Source organism: Lathyrus oleraceus, chromosome 2 (assembly GCF_024323335.1).
Source record: "Lathyrus oleraceus cultivar Zhongwan6 chromosome 2, CAAS_Psat_ZW6_1.0, whole genome shotgun sequence".
Lineage (NCBI taxonomy): Eukaryota > Viridiplantae > Streptophyta > Magnoliopsida > Fabales > Fabaceae > Lathyrus > Lathyrus oleraceus.
The window spans coordinates 132,793,995-132,821,844 of record NC_066580.1 but is presented as its reverse complement, the minus strand read 5'-3'; the positions used below and the strand labels follow the sequence as shown (position 1 = coordinate 132,821,844).

Here is a 27,850-nt window from a genome sequence, read left to right as displayed (position 1 = left end):
TAGCATTTGCAAGCTATGGAATTCCAAAATGGAGATGATGTTGCTTCCAATTTGCTCAAAGCTCAAAGCCACATATGGAATCACATTTTCAACTTCATGAATTCCATGTCACTTAAATGTGTTGTTGATTTAGGCATACCAGATATCATACACAACTATGGCAAACCCATGTCACTCTCAAAACTCATTTCTTCACTACCCATTCATCCTTCAAAAAGCCCTTACATCTATCGTTTGATGCGAATCATGACTCATTCTGGCTTTTTCTCTCAACAAAGTGTTACAGATAATGAGCTAGAAATCGAGTACATGTTAACGGATGCATCTAGGTTATTACTAAAGGAAAATCCAATGAGTGTGACACCGTTTGTTCAGGCGATGCTTGATCCAGTTTTGACAAATCCATGGCATCAATTGTCTACTTGGTTGAAAAATGAGGATTCTTCCGCATTTGAAACCACCCATGGGAGGTATTTTTGGGATTATGCTGCTCATGATCCAATATTTAACCGTTTATTCAATGACTCAATGGCAAGTGATGCTCGATTAGTGAGCGACCTTATGATTGACAAGTGTAAGGGAGTGTTCCATGGATTGGAGTCATTGGTTGATGTTGCAGGAGGCACAGGGACCATGGCAAAGGCTCTTTCCAAATCATTCCCACAAATGGAATGCATTGTGTTTGATCTCCCACATGTTGTTGATGGCTTACAAGGAAGTCATAACCTAAGCTATGTTGGTGGAGATATGTTTCAAGAAATTCCTCAATTTTAAGTTTAAGGTCTATTATAGAGATCATCCATAACAAAAAAAATAAATCAATTTTCATCATTGTTGCTAAGTAATTGATTATTGTAACAATAATTACGTTTTGATTGTACTTTAATTTATCATACGATACGATATTTTTGTTTTTAAAATTGAAATCATTAAAAAAACATCTTTAATATTATTATTTGTCATCTTATCTTTCACATTTAACATTAAGACCAGTGGCGGAGCCAGATAAAAAAATTTGGGATGACCGCTAACGTAAAATAAAGATTATAAATAAAATATAAATAGTATTTTAAATAAAACATTAAAGTTAAAATAAATACAAATTTAATTACTAAAAATTTAAATTACATGACTTAAAACTACCCTAAAGTAATGCTTTACGCGTTCCGAATGACTTGAAATCGTCAATAATTGACTCCGAACTAATGCTTGCACTAATCTCCCTTTCAATATATACTGTCATGCTATCTCCAAGAAATCCATCATCCATCTTGTTTCTCAACTTAGTCTTAATAATTTTCATTGCTGAAAAAGACCTCTCAGTTGTGGTCGTAGAAACGGGAAGAGTCATGATAAGACGAAGTAGTCTATCAATCAAGAAGTAAGTTTCAGCCTGTCCAGATGCAATCAAACATGAACATAGTTCTTGAATAGTTGATAAATTATTCAAGTTTGATGCTTGACGAGCAACAAATAGAAAATGTTGGAGTTGAAATTACAAATTATTCTTCTCTTGATCACTAAAATCCATAGGATAATATTTTTCAACTAAAGAATAAATAGTATCAATGCTAAAAGCTTTATATCCATCCTTAGAAGATAAAGAACAAGAAAGAGTTAACAAATCCATTGCCTGCTCACTGAATCTGCTATTCAACTCTTGTAACTGTTTGTCAATGGTAGTGAAAAAGATTTCAACTTTAAAGTAATGTTGAATTGTGACTTGATTCTCTTCAAGACGGGAGCGTCCAAATCTTGTTGTTGAATGAACATCATTAAGATCAGGAATCTCAATACCATGCTTTTCACAAAAAGATACCACTTTAGTAAACAATATATCCCAACCATTTTCTCTCATACCTTGAATAAGATGTTTTGTTGAACGAACCAAGTTCATAGCATTAACTACATCTTGATTTTTTTTGTAAGGCTTGACAAAGCATATCTGTTATTCCCATGATTTCTTTCATCAAGTGCAAAATAAATATAAAATCAAATGCCTTCAAGTAATTGTAACAACTATCTGCATCCCCACGTGTAGCATAACTCCCTCTATCTTTTGCAATTTTTTTTAAAACTAAACAAGTTGCTTCATACATGTTTATCAAGCTAGAAATTGAATCGTAATGTGATCCCCAATGAGTATCTCCAGCTCGTTTCAATGTACCAACTTGATTTGCACCTTTACCAGTTACAATCTCATCAATCTCTAACAAATAAGAAATTTCTTCTAATTGGTTAGCTTGTAACTCATCATGACGCTTTGTAGAAGAACAAACAACATTCACAACAAAGATCAACTTCTCAAAAAATTTATGAACAGGTTTGACTTCTCATGATGATGTAACTAATGCAAGTTGCAATCGATGAGCAAAACAATGAACATAGTATGCATAAGGACAATCCTTCATAAAGAGGGCTTGTAAACCATTCCATTCTCCTCTAATATTGCTAGCACCATCATACCCTTGGCCATGAATGTTAGAAACATCAAGGTTATGTCGAGAAAGTATATCACATATTGCTTCCTTAAGAGTTAAAGATGTGGTGTCTTTAACATGTGCCACATCAAAAAATCTCTCTTGTATTAAACCAACTTTATCAACAAATCTTAATACAAGAGCCATTTGTTCCTTTTTTGACTCATCACGAGCTTCATCAACAACGATACAAAATTTGGAATCACCAATTTCCTCACGAATACTCTTTTTCACCCTACTAGAAAGAATTTGCAAGAGCTCTTTTTGAATTTGATGTGAAGTATACTTGCAATTTTGTGGAGCATTTTCCAACACAACTTTTGCAACTTCATCATTGTAGGATGCTAAAAGATTCAATAACTCAAGAAAGTTACCTTGATTTCTTGATTTGCTACTTTCGTCGTGACCCCTAAAAGCACAAGCTTGTAGTGTTAACCAACGAACAATGTCAATTGAAGTCTTGAGTCGTAACCGATTATTCATTCTTTGACTTGAACTTTGAACTTGAATAACATTTCTAATACGACCATCTTGATTCAACAAGTCTTGATAAGCTTTCATTGTATTGTTGTGTGGTGAGCAAGGATCATTCCATATGTGTTTAAGAAAGGAACACTGTTTTCCATTCCTAACTTTCTTCCAATTTCTAAAACCCATAGAAATAAAAACAAGTGATCCGGGACGTCCACTTAGTTTTTTGCTAAAAAGGTAACATGGTAAGCAATATGCGGCATCTTCAGATGGTGAATATTCTAACCATGATGAAAATATGTTAAACCAAGTATGTTGAAACCTTCTCGGATGATCCTCGTTACCGGACAAAGGATAGTTTTCTAAATGAATTTGATACGGACCCCATTTGAGATAAGCTCTTCGTATTGCATCCACTTGATTTGGTGGATATTGCCAAATCGAAGGACGCTTTCCAGGATCGCGTTCCAAAGAATTTTCAAAACCATGATGCTCTTCAATTGTTGGATTCTCAAGAACTGTTTCAGATTCGGATGTCGGGATTATAATTTCTTCATCTCTCTCTTCTCTTTCAATTTCACATGCTTTCCTTTTGAAAAAAGAATCAATTTTCCTATTGTTCATCTTTACTCTTCCTATAATATCATATCAGATCCAAAAATCAATTTAGAGAACATAAAAATTAAAAGAGAAAAAAATTAATAAACTTAATTAATCAACTTTAATCCGTTTTCAAATACCGGTAACTTCACTATTAGAAATTAGCAGCAACAATGATTAAATAAACCTTATTACAGTGTATAACTATATTTGTAAATTACAGTGTTATGACTTGACTTAATAAACCTTATATAGATTATTTTAACACATCAAGAAAGAAGAACCCTAAAAATCTCAAAAACAAAAATCAAGCAATCACTTTAATTTGTTACTTTTTATAAAAGAAGAATGAATAAAGTTTTTACCTGTTAGATGCCGATCACTTTAATCTATTCCGATTCCGGTGCCGGTAGCAAACTCATATGAGAAAGAAAGAAAATGTATGAGCTTTTTACCTTATATGTATTTTAACCTAACTTTGAATGAAAAATAAAAAATAAAAATTAATTTTAATTTAAAACAAAAATATTTTAATAATTTAATATATATGAATTAAAAATAAATAAAAAATTGAGGGGTGACCGTGACCTTCCCACGTCCCCCTGAATTCCGCCACTGATTAAGACTACCTTCATTTCTTTCATTTCTAATTAAATAATATATTCGTTTGAATATGTTAGATCTCTTGTAAAGAGATTAAGATCTGCTTCAAATCTATCTCGAAATAGATGGAAATCTGTATTATTTTGAAAGTAAATTGTTGTCTAATAATCAATAAGAAATTGATCGTCAAGGCGCTGTTCATATATTTCTATTTTTTATAGGGTTAATGAGTTTTTTTTTGGAATTATGTGTAGTTTTTTTTATTCTATAATGTAATACTTTGATCTGGAGGGTATATTTAATATTAGTATTCATGATATCAGTGTCTATCAATGTTTTTAATGATTTTAATGAACAAATCTTCATGATATGTTTATTTTACACAAAACATGATGTTTGAATTATGTTATTTTGAAAACCTTTTTCTTTTAAAACTTGGTTGAAACTAAATATCTCAGGGTAAAACATAACATAAAGAAGAGGAAAGGGAAATAAGGATACATGAGAAAATTATTTTGGTTCACCACACAATTTTGTACCTATATATGCTCCTTACACACAAGAAGGATTTATTTTCTTACTATTATCGATCTGAATACAACCACTAACATATATCTTTATCAATTGAAAATACCTTAAATTTCTCACCCAAGAACTAGACTTAACCAAGTCTCTTTGTTTTCTAAAATATCCAAACATCAACTAAGCACATTGAGAAATTCCAAATTAAAATGAAAATTTATTGTTAGAGTATTTACAAAAATAACTCTCATAAAAAGAGTATAAAACTCTTATACTACAGGTGTTTAGCCTCTGCACGCTTTTGTGGAGTTAAGATTTTTTGAATTTTCACTTTCTACCCATCAAATTATTCTCCCTTAAAAACTTTTCGATGTCTTATTTGGAACACATGAAGTCGACTTGTAAACTTAATCTCTTTGCAAACACACCAAAGACTTTAATGTACGGGATAAATAATCGACAACAAAAGTAAATGGCTTTAGCAAACTTAATGTGCCAAATAGTGTGAGTAGATTCACACGAGCAAGAATAAAAAAAAAACGATCACACAAATAATTTGTTTATCCAGCTCAATCAAACCAATCTATTCTAGGAAGAGAGAACCACTTTAATCCATTGTATTTCAAGAGTTGTTACATTAGATTATAAGATGAGTTATGAGAAAAAGTCTTCCAAATTCACAATATATCTCATATTTTCTATCGAAGTGTGAATTTTTTTTTTAAATATCCAAAAATTTCAAAAAAATTTCAAAAATATCCAATTTTTCAAAATAATTACACAAATGGCCAAAATTGGCCATTTTTTATCCTTAGGCGCCACCCTAGTTGGCGCCTACCCTTAATGGGGAGGGCAAGTCGCCACTAGGGGTGGCGCCTATGCCCAAATCCATTTTTTTTTTTTTTTTTTTTTTAATGTTTTTTTTTTTTTTTTTTTTTTTTTTATTTATAAATTTATGTTTTTTATTAAGTATATTAATTTATGTTGACACATATATTTTGTCTAAATTTTTTTATTTATATATATATATATATATTAATTTATATATATATATTAATTTATATATATATATATATTAATATAATTTATAAGTAATTAATATTATTTGTAAATTTTTGGAAAAAAAATTAATTTATATATGTATAAAGATATGATAGACAATATTTTTAAAGATAAAGATAAAGATATAAAGATAATAAACAGAAAATATTTTTATTTAAATAATAAACAAGGCAAATATTACAAAGATATGATTAATCACATATGATGCGGTCCCTTGTACGATCCGCACGGGGGAGGTCTAGTTACTCGCCTAGACGGTTCACGTGGTGGTGGTGCTTCCCTATTACCACCCCTTGCCCTAACGCGCCCCCTTGCCGCTTGCCGTTGTGGTTCGGTCGAAGTCCCTTCAGTGCTGTAGGAAAGACGGGTCCCCTCTGCGCCCTCGAAGCTTTGTCTCGGTGGGACAAACTGACTACTGCTGGGTGCGCCCTCGAATTGTGGTCTTTGGTAGTTTAGGGTTGAATCGGGTTGGCCAAAGTGCAATGTTTGTTGTGGTGTGTAGTAGTCCTGTTGGTAGTCCTCTTGTATACCCGTGTCGGGGCTAGGTGGAGGACTGGAAGAGCTTGGGAAATTGCCGTGTTGGAATTGTTGGGATTGGTGGAAGTAGGGGGATTGATATTGTGGTAGGTGTTGGGACTGTTGATGGTGGTGGGAATGTTGAGTTTGTTGTTGGTAGTCTTCATGGTATTGGGATTGAGTTTGTGGTATGTATTGTTGATTTGGTTGGGGGGTGGACATGTGTTGTGGTTGTTGTTGTTGGTAATATGGTGGTGGTGGTTGTTGTTGGTAATAAGGTGGTGGTGGTTGTTGTTGGTAAAATGGTTGTGGTGGTTGTTGTTGTTGGTAATAAGGTGGTGGTTGTTGTTGTTGGGAATACTGTGGTGGTTGTTGTTGTTGGAAATATGGCTGTTGCATCCGGGGATCGTCCAAATAGAACGGGTCAGACACAATCATTTCTGGATTGGTATTTGCTCTAAGACTATGTTCAGGCTAGGTGGATAGGTTGGAATGCATTAGTACAGACTAGGTGGGAGTGTTGCATTCAAGGGTGTGACACGTGTAAGGCATGCGTGGGAATCTCTGAGACTTGGTGGTGAAGACTTGATGGGGAACAGGCATGCATGGGAATCTCTGAGACTATGTTCAGGCTAGGTGGATAGGTTGGAATGCATTAGTACAGACTAGGTGGGAGTGTTGCATTCAAGGGTGTGACACGTGTAAGGCATGCGTGGGAATCTCTGAGACTTGGTGGTGAAGACTTGATGGGGAACAGGCATGCATGGGAATCTCTGAGACTATGTTCAGGCTAGGTGGATAGGTTGGAATGCATTAGTACAGACTAGGTGGGAGTGTTGCATTCAAGGGTGTGACACGTGTAAGGCATGCGTGGGAATCTCTGAGACTTGGTGGTGAAGACTTGATGGGGAACAGGCATGCATGGGAATCTCTGAGACTATGTTCAGGCTAGGTGGATAGGTTGGAATGCATTAGTACAGACTAGGTGGGAGTGTTGCATTCAAGGGTGTGACACGTGTAAGGCATGCAAGGGAATCTCTGAGACTTGGTGGTGAAGACTTGATGGGGAACAGGCATGCATGGGAATCTCTGAGACTATGTTCAGGCTAGGTGGATAGGTTGGAATGCATTAGTACAGACTAGGTGGGAGTGTTGCATTCAAGGGTGTGACACGTGTAAGGCATGCAAGGGAATCTCTGAGACTTGGTGGTGAAGACTTGATGGGGAACAGGCATGCATGGGAATCTCTGAGACTATGTTCAGGCTAGGTGGATAGGTTGGAATGCATTAGTACAGACTAGGTGGGAGTGTTGCATTCAAGGGTGTGACACGTGTAAGGCATGCAAGGGAATCTCTGAGACTTGGTGGTGAAGACTTGATGGGGAACAGGCATGCATGGGAATCTCTGAGACTATGTTCAGGCTAGGTGGATAGGTTGGAATGCATTAGTACAGACTAGGTGGGAGTGTTGCATTCAAGGGTGTGACACGTGTAAGGCATGCAAGGGAATCTCTGAGGTATTCACAATATCTTCACAGCAATCTTCACACACATATCTTCACAGCAATCTTCAGTAAGATTCTTGCAGTATAAATATTCACACACATTTTCGCAAAGGTATTCACAATATCTTCACAGCAATCTTCACAAAACCTTGAAAATATCTTCACAAAACCTTCACAAAACCCTCACAAAACCTTCACAAAACCTTCACAAAACCTTCACAAAACCTTCACAATGTCTTCACAAAACATGTCATCTTCTTCACAATACAAAGTCAAAGCTCACGTCAACGGTGAGACTTATGAATGTGATAAGTCTGGCTTCCTATTTAGAAACACCGAATGCACTCGGTTTTGTCTAAATAGAGGAGCTGACTTCTCTTATCTGAAAAGGAAGATTGAGTCCAAACTAAGACAACCCGTGTCCCAAATTTTTTATCAACAACCTTTTTTTTCAGAAAACAACTCTGTCAAGTTTTATAAGTCATTGATTCAAAATGACATGGAGACACAATACATGCTTCGTAACCATGAGTACTCTGGTTACGACTACATAGTGTTGTACATTGTGTTGGAACAACCTCAACCAACTCAGAATATTCAATCACAGGTTATTGATCCTGTGATTGATGACGAACAAGATGCTGAGCACCACGTTGAAGACGATGTGGTTGATGATGCTGAAGACGTGGTTGATGACTTGGTGAACCGTCATTCTGAAGACGAAGACCAACCTCAAATACCTATAGCGCAACGCTACTCACCTCCTGCGCACTTCACAACACTTAACTTGGGCGAGGATGAGCCCTCATCAGATATGTTCTACAACCCATATATGAGGTCTGATGAGGACTTAAAGAAGGGTGACCAATTTCGGACCAAGGAAGAGTGTCTGTTAGCAATAAAGAACTGGCACTTGAAAAATTGTGTTGACTACGATGTTATCAAATCAAATCCGGAAAGATACGTTATTGAATGCAAAAATCCGGAGTGTGGATATAGGTTGATGGCATCGTACAAGAAGAAGCATAACGCGTGGGTGATAGGGTCAATATCTCAAGCTCACATTTGCGTCAACACCAACATGGCACAGGATCATCGCAAACTTAGCCATGACATGATCTGCCATTCCATATTACCTCTAGTTGAGGCTGACCCGTCACTGAAGGTCAAAACAATTATCTCCCATTGTGTGGCTGTTTTCAAATATACACCGTCATACAGAAAGGCTTGGTTAGCAAAAACCAAGGCAATTGAACTGGTGTACGGTAACTGGGAGGAATCATACAAACAACTACCACGCTACCTGGCTGCACTACGATTGTATTCACCTGGGACGGTTACTATAATGGAGACCTTGCCTGCACAATCCCCTGACGGAACTCGTCTAGAAGGTAATGGAATTTTCCATAGACTTTTCTGGGCATTCCGTCCATGCATCATCGGGTTCACATTCTGCAAACCACTTGTTCAAGTCGATGGAACTTGGCTGTATGGGAAATACAAAGGATCGTTACTGATGGCGGTCGCACAAGATGGCAATTCAAATATTTTCCCAATAGCCTTTGCATTGGTGGAAGGAGAAACGGCAGCTGGTTGGAGTTTCTTCCTTAAGAATCTTCGAACGCACGTGACTCCACAAGCTGGCATCTGCGTTATTTCTGACAGGCACGCCTCAATAGACAGTGCATACAATAATCCAGCAAATGGCTGGCATGACCCCCCGTCTACCCATGTCTACTGCATCAGGCATATTGCACAAAATTTTATGCGGGAGTTCAAGGATAACTTTTTGAAGCAACATTTGATAAACGCGGGGTACGCATTAAACCAGCCTGGATTCCAATACTATCGCCGGGAAATAGTGTTGGCAAATTCTGATGCAGGGAGGTGGATTGATAATATCGACAGAGCGAAGTGGACTAGATCGTACGACGATGGGGTGAGGTGGGGCCACATGACAACAAATCTTGTGGAATCAATGAACGGCGTGTTTAAGGGCATACGTAACCTCCCGGTAACCGCATTGGTGAGTGCGACCTATTTTCGGATGGCAACGTTGTTCGTAACAAGGGGCAGGCGCTGGAATGAAGTGTTGCAGACGAGTCAGGTTTATAGTGAAGCCTGCATGAAGTTTATGAGGCAGGAATCCGCCAAAGCCAGCAGCCATCGGGTTACGGAGTTCGACCGCCATGGCCACACTTTCAGTGTCAAGGAAACAATTGACCACAACCAAGGGCTGCCCAGACAAGAGTATAGGGTCCTAATACCAGACCGTTGGTGCGACTGTGGTCAATTTCAGGCGTATCGTATGCCTTGTTCCCATGTCATTGCAGCGTGTTCACACAGCCACTTCGATGCATTATCGCTAGTGTCTCCAATCTACAAAGTTGCAACATTGCTCAATGTATACGACAATCCCTTTCCGGTGGTAGCATTGGAGGCGTATTGGCCAGAGTATGACGGGGAAATTGTTTGGCACAACGAATCGATGCGGCGGAATAAAAGTGGTCGCCCAAATAGCAGGCGCATTAGAACTGAAATGGACGTCGCAGAGAAAATGCAGAGGAAGTGTAGCATATGTAGACAACTAGGGCATAATAAGAACAAATGTCCATATCGTGGATCTAGTTCCACAACTTAGTTTTCACTTTCATAAATCTGTGTACCAAAATCATTTTAAATTAAAGTTTACTTTTTATTCCAAATAGAAGATGACACTTGAACAACAAACACAAACATCTAACATTACAACACCAATTACTAAAACAAAAACAAATACTGGAACAAAAACAAGTACTAAAACAAGAACAAGTACTAGAACAATAACAAATACAACAACAACATGACAAACAACCATTAAAATCTAAGAAATTACAACAGTTAACACTATGTCGTCTGATCCATGCATCATTTGGATGCAATCAATGTCGCTTTCAACTTCAACCCACCAGCGTATCGTTTCTTCAGTTTCAAATGAGAACCTTGTTCTAAGCCTCTGAATCCTTCTGATGACTTCACCAGGTTGGTAATCTCCCTCTAACCAAGACATCAAGGACCTTTTTAGTTGGTCCAACGAACGGATGTTCCAAAATTTCATCTCCATTGGGGGTTTCAAAGGCGAGAAAATAACATGCCCATCCCTTTTTAAGATTACTGGTTCAGGATCCGGGCGCCTTGATGATGTTCGCTGCCATGACGACGGTCTTGGGGATGCCATGAACTCAACTTGATACAGAAGGTGGTACGAAACAGTGTTGAAGAAAATGCAAGGAAATAACACTTTATTTATAGGAAAAGATCTGGGTTGTACACCAGTCTACCTAACCCTAATTCTCCCAAAATTTATAAATAATATTATTTACTTATAAATTAAATTAATATATATATAAATTAATATATATATATATATATATATATATATATATATATATATATATATATATATATATCTTGTAAATAAATATTTATATATATTAATTAAATGTGTATAATATTAATTGTTTATAAATTAAATTAATATATATATATATATAAATTATATATATATATATATATAAATTAATATATATATAAAGTAATATATATATATATCTTGTAATAATTTTATTTATATATAAGTGTTAATATAAATTAATATAATTTATAAAAAAAATATATTTATCAAATATCTAATATTTAAAAAAAAAATTAAAAAAAAAAATTAATAAAACATTTAAAAAAAAAAAAAAAAAAAAAAAAAAAAAAAAAAAAGGGATTGGGCATAGGCGCCACCCCTAGTGGCGACTTGCCCTACCCATTAAGGGTAGGCGCCAACTAGGGTGGCGCCTATGTACACAATTAGGGCAAATTTTGCCCATTTGTGTAATTTTTTTGAAAAATGGGTTAATTTTGAAATTTTTTTTAAAATTCTGGATATTTAAAAAAAAAATTCTAATTTCTCAATTTCTCCTTCTCTAAATACATTAAACATAAAAGCTCATGTGTTAAAAAGTGTTTCTCAATCCCATTTTTTATTCTCTTTAGCTTCTTCCAACTCCTCTTTCATTAGTAACTAGATTAAGACCCACGCGATGCACGGGTGGTAAAGAAGATCGCGGATAGTAAATAGAAGTTGTTGAAATAAAAGAAAAGTTTATTTATAGTAGATATTATTTATTATAAAAATTCTAATATAGATAGTAAGATTAGAATAAGAAAAGAAAATAGTCTAATTTTAATTAAAAATTAATACATTTATAAATATGAAAATGGAAGGTGAGACTTCTAAATAAATGTTAAAACATGAAAAAAGACTTCAAAATTAGAATCAATTTTTATTTTGTATTTTGGTTAATTTTTCTTAAATGAGTCTTTATTGTACCTTTGTTTTATTTTAATGGATTTTTGAGTCTTTAATTTGTATATGAGAAGTGGCTCATCGTCATAGAATAATATATGAAGTTCAACGTTGCTACTATTATTTTTTGAATTCCCTTTGATTTGTGCTTCATCATATGATAATGTTATGATTAGCATTCGTTTAGCACTGTGAGTTTTTGTTTTTCTTTTCTTGTATGGTTTACCATTGATGTTGTCACCATAATTTCCTCTTCCACGTTCTTCTTCTTCTTGATGCTCTTCTTTATTTTGAATCATTGATGGTGATATGGACTCATATATGTAATACGCATATTGTTAGTATTCATAAAATTAGTAATATATTTGTATGATTATAGTACAAATTTAATTACCTATTTAATACGTGTTTTTAGAATTGGTTCTTGTAGAATAGCAGTTGGTACAAAAGTTCGTGATAGTGTGTAGATTTGTGATCATTCTTTTAAGTTTTTTTTGCAGACAACTTTATTTCAAAAATAAGAGTATGGTGACAGAGATTTTGTAGTATTGATGGTGCAGACGTATTAGCTTGTTGTTGCAAGAGCATTTGAGCTGTTGTTTTGAGTAGCTTTTGTGCTTCTTGGTCAACCAATGTTAAAATCGCTTTAGCGGTTTCATTGGACACTTTTAGCATTATCTTGAACCTGTGATTACATATTTTTTATATTATATTACTAATAATAGTTTTGATAAGATGGTTTATGATTGAAAATGTCTAACCTTGGTTTTGGATACTTTGAAGGCGTTTCACACGAAGGACATTTCAATTCATGGCCTTCTTGTTTAAGTTTCTTCATACATTTTTCACATCCAATGTAATGACATCCAAATGTATCATCAATTTCATTTATAGTTGCTAAAACTGTGAAGAAAACCTCATGTATTTAAAAGTTTAGAAAAATTGGTAAGTAAATTTTAGAATTTTATTTACAAAAGAGTATTTAAATAAAATTTATAGTGTACCTGTGTATCTGACTCCCATGTTATTGCTCTTATATTTTGCAGTATAGTTATATTTTGGATCATCCTCAATTAAGGTGACATATTTGAAAATTCAGTTATTTGAATCTCCTTTATTTCTAGTTGGTCATTTGATAGACGCTATAATTTATATAAAATAAAAAGAGATAGTGAAAGACTAACCTTAAATTTTAGTTATTTAAAATGATAATTCAAAAATCTTAGTATTTAACGGATAAAGGGTATTCGATGGGTACATTACTTTTTTAGGCGTTGAAATTCTGGATTTTCTGGATTGATGTAAATCCGGGTAGTTGAAGTTGAATTGATCGAGTATTCATCTGTGAAATAAAAATGATAATTTATTTGTGAAAAATGACGATCCTTTGAGTGAATAAAATATTTATAACGTTTAAATGTGTAGTTACCTCTAAACATTTTCACTGTTGTAGAGGTGATTGCAACAATAATGGTTTTTTCTGGTTGAGTTGTCATCAAATTTTCAAATTCAATAATTATTTTTTTTTGCATAACGTGACCTTAATAATTTTATTCCTATGAATAAATTATGATTAGAATGTTAAGATTAATTTTAATTTAATATACTTAATTTATATATGAATATATGAATAATCAAAAACTCGTATTTGGAATCTTACTCTTGTAGCCTCAATTTAACTCTGACAATTTTTATTATTTATTATATTAATTATTGCATTTAATTGGAAACAACTTTAAATATAATTTATTGTAAATATTTTATCAACATTCCGTTTTTTTAATAATGACATTAAGTTTTATGATATTAATATTTTGAATAACTTTTTGCATTGATTTATGACCTTTAGTCTGAAGAATAATTGTCCTTCTTCTATTATTAGTGACAAATAAACTTTATTTTATAGAGAATAAAATTAAGTTTTTTAATTAAAGAATACAATTTATATTTTGTTGATTCAAATTAGTTATGAATAATTTCTAGAATAATATTTGTTTTTATTGAATATTTATCTCTAGTAACTTTTTTTATTCCGTGTAATTTTATTAATATTAGAGACAATGATTAATATGTATACTACATTGTACATATTTTCTGTGCCTCTAATTTTTAATGGTATAAAATTTAATTCTCATAATAATAATATAAAATATTTACTTTTTTTATTGAATATAAGTTAATAGGCCTTTATTATATATATTTATTATTTATAATTCAAATAAAATTAATTTTATTATAAAAAATAAAAATAATATTATCAAGAATAAAATAATGTACCTAAATGATATCTTCTATTTATTTTCATATTTATTGTTTTCCATGTTATATTTAAAAAAAATATATGAATATTTATAATAATATTAATGTAAGTAAACGCTTTATTTTGGTAATTTTTTGTTATGGTCCTTGTGATGCTATTAATATTTGGGATAAAAATATTTATGTTTTATATTTTTTAAAAATTGATTAAAAGAAAATAGTATATTTATTATTCATACAAAAATAACATTGACTAAAAAATATATAAGATTATATATTCCTATAATATTGATAATAAAAATTAAATAAATTATGATTCATCATACCAACTAAAAATCATGATTCATCAATTAGGTAGCAGGTAATAAGTTACATCATAGAAATATATATGCAAATATAAAAATATAACAAATTTTAGTTAACATTGTAAAATAAATTTATAAATTGAATGCTTAAATTTAGATAAAAAAATAATTGGATATATACTTGTCATTTTAAATTTGAGTTGGTTGTGTGAGTGAGGTCTTAAAGAACTTCCTTGTACACAATGTTTAAACCATAATCGGAGATATCCAAAATTATAATCAACTATTGGAGTTTACGCATACCAAATATTCTAATCTTAATCCCAAATCGATTTGTCGAAAATTGTAGGAAGAGAAAACTCGAACGGTAATTAAGGAAATCCAAAATTGAATTCTACAAAGACAATAATCCAAAATCTATTTATCAGTAATGGTAGGAAGGAAAAAATTGAACCAATAATGGTAGAAAGTAGAAAATTGGAGAATTCCAAAATCTATGTGTCGGTAATGATAGGAAGAAGAAAATCGAATGATAGAAAGAAGAAAATCTAAAGGGAGAACAACCACCATTCCTGAGATATTTGCATGAGTAGGAAAAAGAATTTGTCAATTGTAACGTGGTATTGGAGAATTAGGAAAGATGAAAAGGAGGTTTTGAAAGAGAAAGAGTCAAAAATTGGGTGTTGGCAAATAGTGGTGTTGGCAAATAGTAGTGTTTTGATTGGTGGTTTAGTAGAAGGTGTACAGATAAGCTAATAAGATGATGTGTATTATTTTTGAAGAAGTTAGTGTTAGGCGTCGCAAAATAATTTGAAGCATTGGATTTAATATATATAAATAGATTTGTCTCTTCCCCACCTTTGGCGTAGTTGGACACACTTTAAGGTGATTGTGTTCTTTTGGAAGCTTCTTCTTAATAGATTCTTCTTTAGAGAGAATTTATTCAAGAGAAAAGTGATTGATGACCCTGGTCTTATCATGTGTCATTTTTGCAATGTTTCTATTGACTCGGCTTCTCAACTGATTATCATGTGTGACTTAGTTAGTACAATCTGACATAAAATTTTTAATTTGTTGGGATGGAAAATAGTCACTCCTAAGGATTTTAGTCTCTCTTTGAACGTTTATTTTATTTGGAAGATAAAACAAAGTCTATGGCGGTTTCTTTTTCTGGCATGTCGTGGTCTGAATAATTTGGAAGGAAAAAAATGAGATTGCGTTTTTTGGTCTACAACAAACGTGAAAGAAGTGGAGTAGAGAAGTATTTTTTTTAGATTGTAAATGGTATTTTGGCCGATCAGATAGAGTTCTTGCACCTTCATAGATTAACTTCAAAGGCTTATCCTTCGGATTAATCAATAATGGATTGAAACTTTAACCAGGTCGAGAATGTTGTGTTTCTTTTCTCTTTTATTGGTGGTTGTTGATTAAGTGTTTGTGGCCCACCTGGCTTGAACTCTACCTCTATCCTCCTTTTGTGTGCTATTTCTTAGAGGGTGTTTCTCATGGAGTTTCATTGGTATGGCTTGTTTGTATTTTTAGCATTATAGCTTTCTTGTCTTTTTTTTGTCTGTTGTTTTCTCTGTTGTAGATTCTAGTACTTCTTGTACCAATAGATTATTCATGTTTACTCTGATTAGGATGTTATCCTTATTTTGCTTTAAAAAAAATTACTTTAAATATTCCAAAGTTTTTCAATTCTTAAAATAATTGAGTCTTAACACTTTTTATCCCTGTCTCTCAAAAAAAAATTCATTAGGATTTCACCACATCTTATGTGTTTTTTTTTTTTTTTTTTTTTACCATTTGTCTTATCAATTTTCTTTTGATTTTTTTTCTAATCTAACATAAAATTAAGAAAAAAAGTAACATTAATTTCTTCTTCTGATTTTTGCATGAGTTATAAAAGTAGTAATTAGGAAGATATATATGTATCGACACTGGTAAATTTATTTAATACGCTATAAATTGTATTTCAATATAAATATAAATTTAAAATGGATTACTTAATTGTAATAATGGATAATAATATAAACTCAATCGTATTTATACAAAAAGAAAAAAATGACCCATGAAATGCAGAAAGAAAAAAAAGAATTTGATATTTAAAAATAATAATTTGATATCTCAAATAAAAACAATTGTTAATTATAGTAAAATAGATATTTTGTTGATAGTGACCTATGAGAAAAAGAGAAATTCGGACATTTGAAAATAAGAATTTTGTATCTCAAATAAAGACAATCGTTAATTAAAATAAAATAAATATTTTACTAATAGTATCACGTGAAAAAAAAAACTTAGACATTTGAAAATAAGAATTATGTCTAAAATAAAGGAAATTGTTAACTAAAATAAAAAAGGTATTTTGCTGATAGTGGCATGTGAGAAAAAGAGAAAATTTGGCCTTTGAAAATAAGAACTTTGTGTCTCAAATAAAGATAATTATTAATTAAAATAAAATAGGTATTCTTTTAATAGTGATTCATGAAAAAAAGAGAATTTTTGACATTTGAAAATAAGAATTTTGTGTCTCAAATAAAATAATTATTAATTAAAATAATATAGGTATTTGGTTGATAGCGACATGTGAGAAAAATAGAAATTTTAACATTTGAAAATATGAATTTTATATTTTAAATAATAAAAATTATTAATTAAAATGAAATTAGTATTTTTCGATAGTAGTCTGTAACATGAAAAGTTAGTTGTATGTATGGCTATTGAGTATTATTCAATTTGTTAAAATAAAATTTTAATTTTATTAAAGTTAAATATAAATAAATTAATAATTTTAATAACAATAAATTAATGGAATTGATTAAATATGTCGTAAAAATAAAATTAAATGTCAAATTCTATATATTTATACACCAATAAATATTTAATATAATAAATATATATTATAATTATTTATTTTAATTTATTAAAAATAATTGGGAGCAGATAAAATAATGAAATGAAAAGAGAAAGAAATATAGAAGAAAAATGAATTAAATTTAAAAAAAGAATGTGATGGTGAGCGGAACAGTAGGAAGTGTAAGAAAAAATGAAAGTTAAAACAAATGTTAAATAAAAACTTGACACAAATTCAATTACCAAAGAGAGAAGATTTAAATATGTCGTTAAAATAAAATTAAATGTCAAATTCTATATATTTATATACCAATAAATATTTAATATGCTAAATATATACTATAATTATTTATTTTAGTTTATTAAAAATAATTGGGAGAAGATAAAATAATAAATGAAAAGAGAAAGAAATATAAAAAAAATGAATTTAATCTAAAAGAAGATTGTGATGGCGAGTAGAAGAGTAGAAAAAAATGAAAGTAAAAAAGAATGTTCAATAAAAACTTGATACTCAGTAGCAAGTAGCAAGAGTAGCAAGAGGGAGTATAAGGTACACATATGTAAATCTTCTCTTTTTGGTAATTGAATTGTATTCTAAGGTACACATATGTACAATGAAATTACTCATTGCAAAATTATGTAGGAACCAAGATCTATTATATCTTTTGGGATTATATGAGAAAACTCCCACTGCAATGTTGGTTTATATTCATTTTTTTTTAATGCTTGTATTAGATGGATTTATACATGGCTAATAAAATATCTAAAGTTAAAATAACATTGATGATTTATGAGATTTTGGTTTATATTCTTTTTTTTTATGCTTGTATTAGATGGATTTATTCCTGGCTAATAAAATATCTCTAAAGTTAAAATAACATTGATGAGTTATGAGATTTAAAATAAGTTGTTAATTTATTATTTCTGTTTGTTGATAGGTCTCTGATTGCTTTCTAGTAGCTTACTAAATAATCAAGTTTGATTATTAATAATTTTAGTAGACTAATGTTAGAAAAAAATTGATTATTAAACTTTTTAAGACATTTGTTAACAATTGAAGTTCTTGAATTATTAATTTTATTATGGTTTAAATAGTTTTTTTAATCTAGGTAAGTTTACGTGTTTTTGTTTTTAGTCCATGTGTCGTTTTTATAGATAAAGTTCTTAAATATTAAATTTTATTTGGTTTTATTCCTTAAAATTAAAATCCGCAAGAAAAATCGTAGATTTTCTATAGATTTTTCTTGAATTTTACTTCAGTTTTTTCTTTAATGTTTCTACATATTTTAACTTTAAGGATTAAAACTAAAAGGATTTTAACATTCATGAATTTTAACAACAACAATGTCTTTCTGTGAGATAGTTTGCATGAGTAGATTTTTTTTCTTCAAAGTTGTTAATGCTAATTTCCTAACTAATAAATAAATGTAACAACAACACACAACCTTCAAAGATTGTCTAACTATTTAAGAAATCTTACAAGACTTTTCTATCTTGCAATTCATCTCAAAAAATAATGTTTACGAATTTAGATTGGCAGCAGATGAGTTAGGTTAGAGAAAAACATAATAAACGAATGCTTTTATAAATAAAATAGAGTAATTTTCCCCATCAGTTGTTAGTTTAACCGAAGGAATATATTACTTAATATTTAAATAAAACTATAAATTCCTTGTTTTTCTATTATATTTGATTTATTTTATGTTTTCATATTTAAGAAAAAAACCAAAAAAAAATTGTAGACTCTTTATTTAATTTTTGATTTTTAGTTGTATATTCAATTTTTATAATTTTATTTTAATTATTTTTTTATTTTTTTATTTTTCAATTGTTTTTTTCAATAGAGACATCGTTGATAGTTACATATTTATTGTATTGTTGATGCATAACTATTAGGTCTACCTATCCGATACATATCATATTAAATAAAAAACAAAACATAGCATTATACAAAATATACATATTCTAAAATATCATTTTTCTTATAAAAAAATGGTGTATCCGAAGATGCACTCTGAAAATACCTTTTACTTATTTGCGTTTAATTTTTAAAAAAATAGTTGTGTTCGAAGATGAATCTCCAAAATATAATAATACTAGTAGTTTGTTTACAACTTTACTTTTAAGGCAATTAATTAATAATATACAGAAAAATATTAAACTCCTTTCTTCTGAAATTACCCCTATCTTATTTTTTTTATTGATTAAAGTTTTATTTCCTAATTTTATGTGATTGTGTGAATTTTTACAATTTTATTTTAATTTCCATTGTTATTTATATTAAAAGAGAAATAAAATTTGTAAAATCTAATTTAACAGAAAAATGACAACAATTTAGATTGAACAATTGATGTTAATTTCAAATTTGAAACTTCAAAGATGTGTACTAAAGTTTTTAGGAGTTATTATTATTTTGTTCATGTATAAAAATAAAATAAAAAAGAAACAAACAAAAATAGCATTCATCATATCATATCATATGCAAAACATCGACAACCAACAAGACTTCCCACCTTCCTACTGCCAATCATAAAGTTGCGTGTACAATAAATTGTTCACAATCCGAAATTAGAAATTATTGGTCTCATCTTCTGACGCTAAACAATTTTAATTAACCAGTTTAACGTTTTATTGATCCTATAACAAAGTGTATGGAAAAAATAGCCAGAGCCAACAAAAAGGAGACACCACTCCCATTAAAAGACAGGAAGAAAAAAACTACAACAAGATATGGTTCCATCAACTGAGATTTTTAGCTTTTGAAATAAAAAATCATACCATATGAGACTACATGTCCACAACTTCAACAACTATTCTCGTAATAGCCACTCGATTATCATTTACGTCGGTTTCTGTCTCTCTCTTATTTATATATATATATATATATATATATATATATATATATATATATATATATATATATATATATATATATATATATATATATATATATATAATATATATATATATATATATATATATATATATATATATATATATATATATATATATATATATATAATTTTGTATAATTTAATAATTTTTTCATAATTATATCGTATGAGTATTATATAAGTTGTTGGTTTATATTTATGAAAAAAAATTAATTAATATATAATAATAGTTTAAAAAAAATTTATATGATAAATTAATCACAGACGTTGGAGGTTCAAAATACAATGTAAAGTTTTTCACATTTTTATAAAAATGGGTTAAAAAACTGACAAGCTTATATATTATATATATTTTAATATTATTAACATTAATTATAATAATTTAAGAATAATAAAATATATAATGAACTTGCAATATTAGTATCTTTAGTTTAAAGGTGAAGCTGTAGAATAGTCTAAGAAGATTAGGACTGATAGGGAATGTGAAATTTAACATAGGAGATATTTATTACTCCAATTCTAATTTTTATGATTTTTGCATGGCCCCTTGTGCTTAAGTTAGATGTTATTGATTCAAATTTCTTCTTTTTTGGGTTTTCTATATGGACACGAGTATCCCTTCTACTCTAATTTAGTGTTACTTAAAAAATAAAGTGTAATAATTACAAAAAAAAATATTTAACATAAAAAATTAATACATATCTTTAACAACTTAAAAGTAATTATGTAAATCAAAGATAAGTACCAAAAAATTATGAGAATCAAAACAAAACAATGTAGCTTTAAATTTCCAAACATGTATTTTCCTTCCAAATAAAATATATATTTTTATATTTGATTAATTCATATCATTATTTCAATTATAATTCACAATAAATTATTCTAAAATAAATAATAATATTATATCAAAACAAATTCTTAACATATTTAAAATTTTAAAAATAAATTAATTAATTACATCGCGAGGGTCTTCATCTAGTTTATAATAAATTTTGAATATTGGAAAGGTGAAAATAAACATGGGTTATAAGCCACTGCATGTAAATAAATGTAACAACTATTATAATATTGATGGAATCTAGCAGTTATGAAATATATATATTTTGAAAAGTATATCTATTAGAATATTAATTTAAATTAAATCGATCAAGACTAGAATCGTGAGCGTATCACTTTTCTTATAATATTTCAAGCACTCTCGAATGTTTTATAATTTTTATGCAGTAATACACATGATAATTCAGTCTTCTCGATTTTGTACAATACGAATGAAAAATCAAATATAGTGAAGAGTGTCTGAAATTTATTCTAGAGGATATGCATTTTTGTTATAATTTTTCTAAATCCTGAATGCTTAATTTATAGGTCAAACTGATGTTATTTCATAAGATTGCGACCCTTGATGAAATACACTCTTTCAATAATAGTTTTGCTAAATGTTGCACTCTTTCTCCCACAACATCACTTTTCAGACGTTGCACTATTTCGCCTACAACAACAATTTTCAAAGGTTGTACTGTTTCGTATTCTGCAACACTTCACAAAGTGTTGCCTATTTTCGAGTTTAAAATTCAAACAACTTACTGCTACACTTCACAGCTGTTTCCTTTTTCTGAATTCAAAAATTAATATTCACTTGCATATTTTCTTGTCATTTTGGAACACACTTAAGATTATTAATTCTTAATAATTTACAACAATCTCCCACTTGTTCTAATAATGACAATACCATTTCTTGAAAAAGAGAGGAAACAAATGTTAATACAGTTAAATATCTTTCTATTTGAACTTAACCTTAGTAAGGATAACAAATTTTTTAATCGAAATGTTAGGTAGATATGCTTTGAGCCATTATCCCTTGTGATTATACTGATGTTACGTTACACACATTCTCTAATGGTTATTCTCCAACATCTCTTGCCTAGCATTATTTATGCTCATGTACTTTTCTTGTTTTCGTGAATTTTTCATGAGAGAAACTTCAACTCTCACTTTCAGATGACACCATCTCGAAATTCATATAGGTGAAGTTCATTTTGTATATATTTCTTGAGATACATATCCTCAATATGGAACTTTATTAAGAGTTTGAAAAAACTCAACCCTCAATATGTAATATTCAATATTGTCACAGAATATTACACAAACATCCAAATCAACGACTTGTTGTTACCCATTGAATCTTAGTTAAGGTCTGTTAACTTCAGATTGGGTTGCTACCGTTGTCGAAACCCTTATTCAAGGAGTTTCAATCCCATACCTCTCGAGGTGGTCATTACTAAGTCCCTGATCAATGGTTTAGTAAACAGATCAGCTAAATTATAACTTGTTTGTATATATGTCAATGAAATGATCTCATCCTTAATCAATTTTCCCACAAAAGAATGTCTAAGACATATATGCTTAGAAATTTCATTGTATACTTTAGTGAATGCTCTATCTAGAGTGGCTTGACTATCACAATGTACCAATACTTTAGAAACATTGTCCTTAGCTAATGGAATCTCCAAAAGAAAGTCCATCAACCATTCTGCTTCTTGTCCAACGGACGCAAGAGCCACAAATTCTGATTTCTTGGTTGAGAGAGTAATTCATGTTTGTTTCTTGCTATTACAAGAAATAAGTATATAATCAATGTTGTTCATTCCTTGATCCTTAGCCTTTCAGACTCTCTTGCGTATCCTAATTTCAAGTTGTGTTTCAACAATCATGAAGAACTTTTGATTTGTGTTTTAGTAATCTGTGGAGAATCTTCCTCACGAGGTTCTTTATTTGTGCGAATCTCGAATTCCTTATCCTCCATGGTTAGAATCTCAAAATTCCACATCTCGGTATTCAATAGTTACATTAGACTCAAATTTCAGAGGACTATGTAAGTCATAATTCATCTTCGGATGATCTTTATATACCTTATAAAAATAAATTTCATCGAACACAAACAAGTCACATAGCATATAGATCACAATTCAATTGCATAATTTAAAAGTATAAACTTTAATGAATTTCACCACTTTGATCGTTAACAAATTCAACTTTGATAAATAATTTTAAAATTAATAATAATACTTAACACTAGGGTTCGCAAAACGAGTCGTGATCCGCCAAAAAAAGGGACGGGTTGGGCCGCCAGCCCCGCCAACCTAGTTATCAAACACTTAAAATATAGTTTTTATATATTTATTAATGAATATATGCAATATTTTTTAAGTAAAATTTGTTAAAAAATACTTTATAAAAAATTATTATAAAAAGTAAATAAAAAGTTTAATTAAAATGTAAACATAAGCAAATCAATTAAAAAAAAATAAAAAATAAAAAAATTAAACCCACCACCTTGACTGGACGGACTAGATTTTTAAATCGAAATTTATTTGACGGACTTGTCCGCCCCACCCTTTTTTTGGTGGACTTAAGGTGAGGCGAGGCGGGACGGGCCCCGCGGCCTTTTTTGCTGCCCCTACTTAACACACTAATTTTAATGATACTATACAGAATTATTATCATTGCAATCTTAATTGCACGGTTCACTTCACTTGTGCATGCATGAACGAAATTAAAATTATATATACTTATTGAGACAATGAATTATACATACACAATTACAAATAAATGAAATCAATAGTCATAATCATAATTGTTTCGAAAAAATAAAAATCAATTTAACTATAAAAATTCCAAATACATAAACAATAAATTACACAAATGAATTAGTATGATTTTAAAATTACTAAATTTAATATATTTGACTACTTTAATAATCAACAAAATCTATTTTAGAAAATTTAAAATTTCAATTTATCATTTTACCGATTTACGACACAATTATTATGTTTTATCTAAAATAAATTTGAAAAAATAAATAAAAGAAAATAAAACTTTCCAATCAAATCATCGGAAAGATGTGTTTTATTAAAAAATGATTCAATTATTTTAATTCTAAGATTACTTTAGATTCTAGTTTAAAGCATATATCATTGGTTTTAATCTCACATTCTTTTAGAGTAGTGTCGCTGGTATGTATATGCCTCTCTAACAAATGTGAATTATATGTGTTTAAAGAGTGATGATTATAAACCAACAAATCATTACTTGTATGTATATGGGATATTGCTAGCGGAATACTGCCCTAACATAGTGGACCAAAGTTATAATCAAAACATACAATGCTGACATTACATGTGACATATCTTCCAACAACAATTATTCGCAGTAGTAAACAAAATGAGTGGTGTTGGCACTCTGTAAGAGTCATTGCTTATCTGTAAACAATTAATAATATCTTATGGGACATTGAATATTGCTAGCCATATATATAGACAGATAAAAATAATGTGAAGTTCGAACCCAATCTACTTTAAGTCTTGTGCTAATAGAATTGAGGTAGCATTTGCAAGCTATGGAATCCCCAAATGGAGAGGATGTTGCTTCCAATTTGCTCAAAGCACAAAGTCACATATGGAATCATATTTTCAACTTCATAAATTCAATGTCACTTAAATGTGTTGTTGATTTAGGCATACCAGATATCATACACAATTATGGCAAACCCATGTCACTCTCAAAACTCATTTCTTCACTACCCACTCATCCTTCAAAAAGCCCTTACATCTATCGTTTGATGCGAATCATGACTCATTCTGGCTTTTTCTCTCAACAAAGTGTTACAGATAATGAGCTACAAATCGAGTATATGTTAACCGATGTATCTAGATTATTACTTAAGAACAATCCAATGAGTGTCACCTCAATTGTCCACGCCATGCTCAGCCCGATTATGACAAATCCATGGCATCAAATGTCTACTTGGTTGAAAAATGAGGATTCTTCCGCATTTGAAACCACACATGGGAGGTATTTTTGGGATTATGCTGCTCATGACCCAATATTTAACCGTTTATTCAATGAGTCAATGGCAAGTGATGGTCGATTAGTGAGCGATCTGTTGATTGACAAGTGTAAGGGAGTGTTCCATGGATTGGAGTCATTGGTTGATGTTGCAGGAGGCACAGGGACCATGGCAAAGGCTCTTGCCAAATCATTCCCACAAATGGAATGCGTTGTGTTTGATCTCCCACATGTTGTTGATGGCTTACAAGGAAGTCATAACCTAAGCTATGTTGGTGGAGATATGTTTCAAGAAATTCCTCAAGCACATGCCATTTTGTTGAAGGTAAAATACTATTTTTCTTAAATTTAGTGGCAATTTAAACACTAAACAAAACATTAGTACAAGAAAAAGCAAAATTAGTGACAAAAAAAAAATATGTCATAGAATTTAGTGTGAAAATTAAGGTGTGTTCAGGTGCTTGGTTGCTAGATTTGTTGATAGAAATCCAAATAAAATAATGATACGAAATGAAATCCATGGAGAAAGAAATAACTTTACCATATGTTATACGTTAGAGATGCCTATAACCTCATTAATTAGATATTTATACAAATAATTGAAAAATAAAATAAAAGTTATGACATATGTAATTGGTGAGAAATGATTGATCAACTTTATTAGATATTTTTATACTATTAGAAAATAAAAATTAATTTTCCTTTTAATGTTCATATAGTTAGTTTTAGTTTATTAATATCTAAAAAAAAGTGTTTTCATTTATTCATATTTTATTAATTTTTTTAAAATTTTATAACTTCTCTAACTTTCACTATTCATATTTTGAATAAAATCACAGTGGATATTGCATGACTGGAATGATGAAGAATGTATAAAGATATTGAAGAAATGCAAGGAATCATTAAAAAATAAAGGTAAAGATGAAAAAGTGATCATCATTGAGATGGTGTTAGACAATGAGAAGGAAAAGGTTAATGAATCAATTGAAACACAACTCTTCTTCGATATGTTGATGATGATATTAGTCGCTGGAAAAGAGAGAAACAAAAGAGAATGGATTAATTTGATTTCTTCGGCTGGTTTTACGGACTACAAAATAACTCCAATTTTAGGTTTAAGATCTATTATAGAGATTTATCCGTAACAAAAAAATAAGTCAATTTTCATCATCGTCCCGAAGTAGTTGATTATTGTAACAATAATAATGTTTTGATTGGACTTTAATTTATCATACGGTACGACTTTTATTTTAAAATTGAAATCATTAGAAAAATATCTTTAATATTATTATTTGTCATCTTATATTTCACATTTAACATTGATACTACCTTCATTTTTAATTAAATAATATATTCCTTAGAATATGTTAGATCTCTTGTAAAGAGATTAAGATCTGCTTCAGAATCTATCTTGAAATTGATGGAAATCCGTATTATTTTGAAAGTAAATTGTTGTCTAATAATCAATAAGAAATTGATCATCAAAGCGTTGTTCATATATTTCTATTTTTTATAGGGTTAATGATTTTTTTTTGTTGGAATTATGTGTAGTTTTTTTTATTCTATAATGTAATACTTTGATCTGGAGGGTATATGTAATATTAGTATTCATGATATCAGTATCTATCAATGTTTTTCATGAACAAATCTTCATACCATGTTTATTTGGCTTATAATCGAAGGTGAGCAAAATACACAAAACATGATGCTTGAATTACGGTAGTTTTGAAAAACTTTTCCTTTTAAAACTTGGTTGAAACTAAATATCTCAGGGTAAAACATAACATAAAGAAGAGGAAAGGGAAATAAGGAGACATGAGAAAATTATTTTGGTTCACAACACAATTTTGTACCTATTGTTGGTGCAAAGGTAGAATGAAAGATGCATATTCTATTAAAGAGAATGACGGCTACAAAACATGATAAAAGTTACAATGATTGTCACCCTATTTATAAGCTAAAACTAGGGTTACTAGAATAGGATAAAATACTAAAATACCCTCTAACAAACTTAGGGGCTAAGAAAATAATATAATTAATAAATATGAATTACTTCTAATACCATCCCTTAATTCATATTCCATCAAAGCTTGTAACACCAATTTCATCCCTTAATCTGAGGAATTGATCAGTCTTGATAGCTTTCGTCAGAACATCTGCCAACTGTTTCTGAGTGCTGCAGTGTACAACTTCTAACACTCCCCTCTGAACTTGATGTCTCAGAAAATGATACTTGGTCTCAATGTGCTTGCTTCTCCCATGCAACACTGGGTTTCTGGCAAGATTGATTGCAGACTTGTTGTCAATCATCAGCTTCAGAGGTTTGTTTACTTTAATCTTCAGATCCTGCAATAGATTCAGAATCCACACAGCTTGGCATGCAGTAACAGCACCTGCAATGTATTCAGCTTCACAAGTTGACAATGCCACAACAGGTTGCTTCTTGGAACACCAAGAAATGGGACCTCCCAGAAATTTGAATAAGTACCCAGACGTACTTCTTCTGTCAACTCTGTCTCCACACCAATCAGAATCTGAATAACTCAGAAGTTCTGACTCATCCTTTCTTCCAGAAGGAAATAATACTCCATACTTC

General features: G+C 30.4%; 1 protein-coding gene across 1 annotated transcript; it reads left to right on the top strand.

The window, feature by feature from the left end:
• Positions 1–26,488, top strand: LOC127121044 (probable O-methyltransferase 3). Its single transcript, XM_051051659.1, has 3 exons — positions 1–726; positions 25,517–25,579; positions 26,094–26,488. Exons 1-3 carry the CDS (start codon positions 16–18, stop codon positions 26,397–26,399), a joined length of 1,080 nt encoding a protein of 359 aa, XP_050907616.1. The 5' UTR covers positions 1–15; the 3' UTR covers positions 26,400–26,488.
• The last annotated feature ends 1,362 nt before the right edge of the window (positions 26,489–27,850 follow it).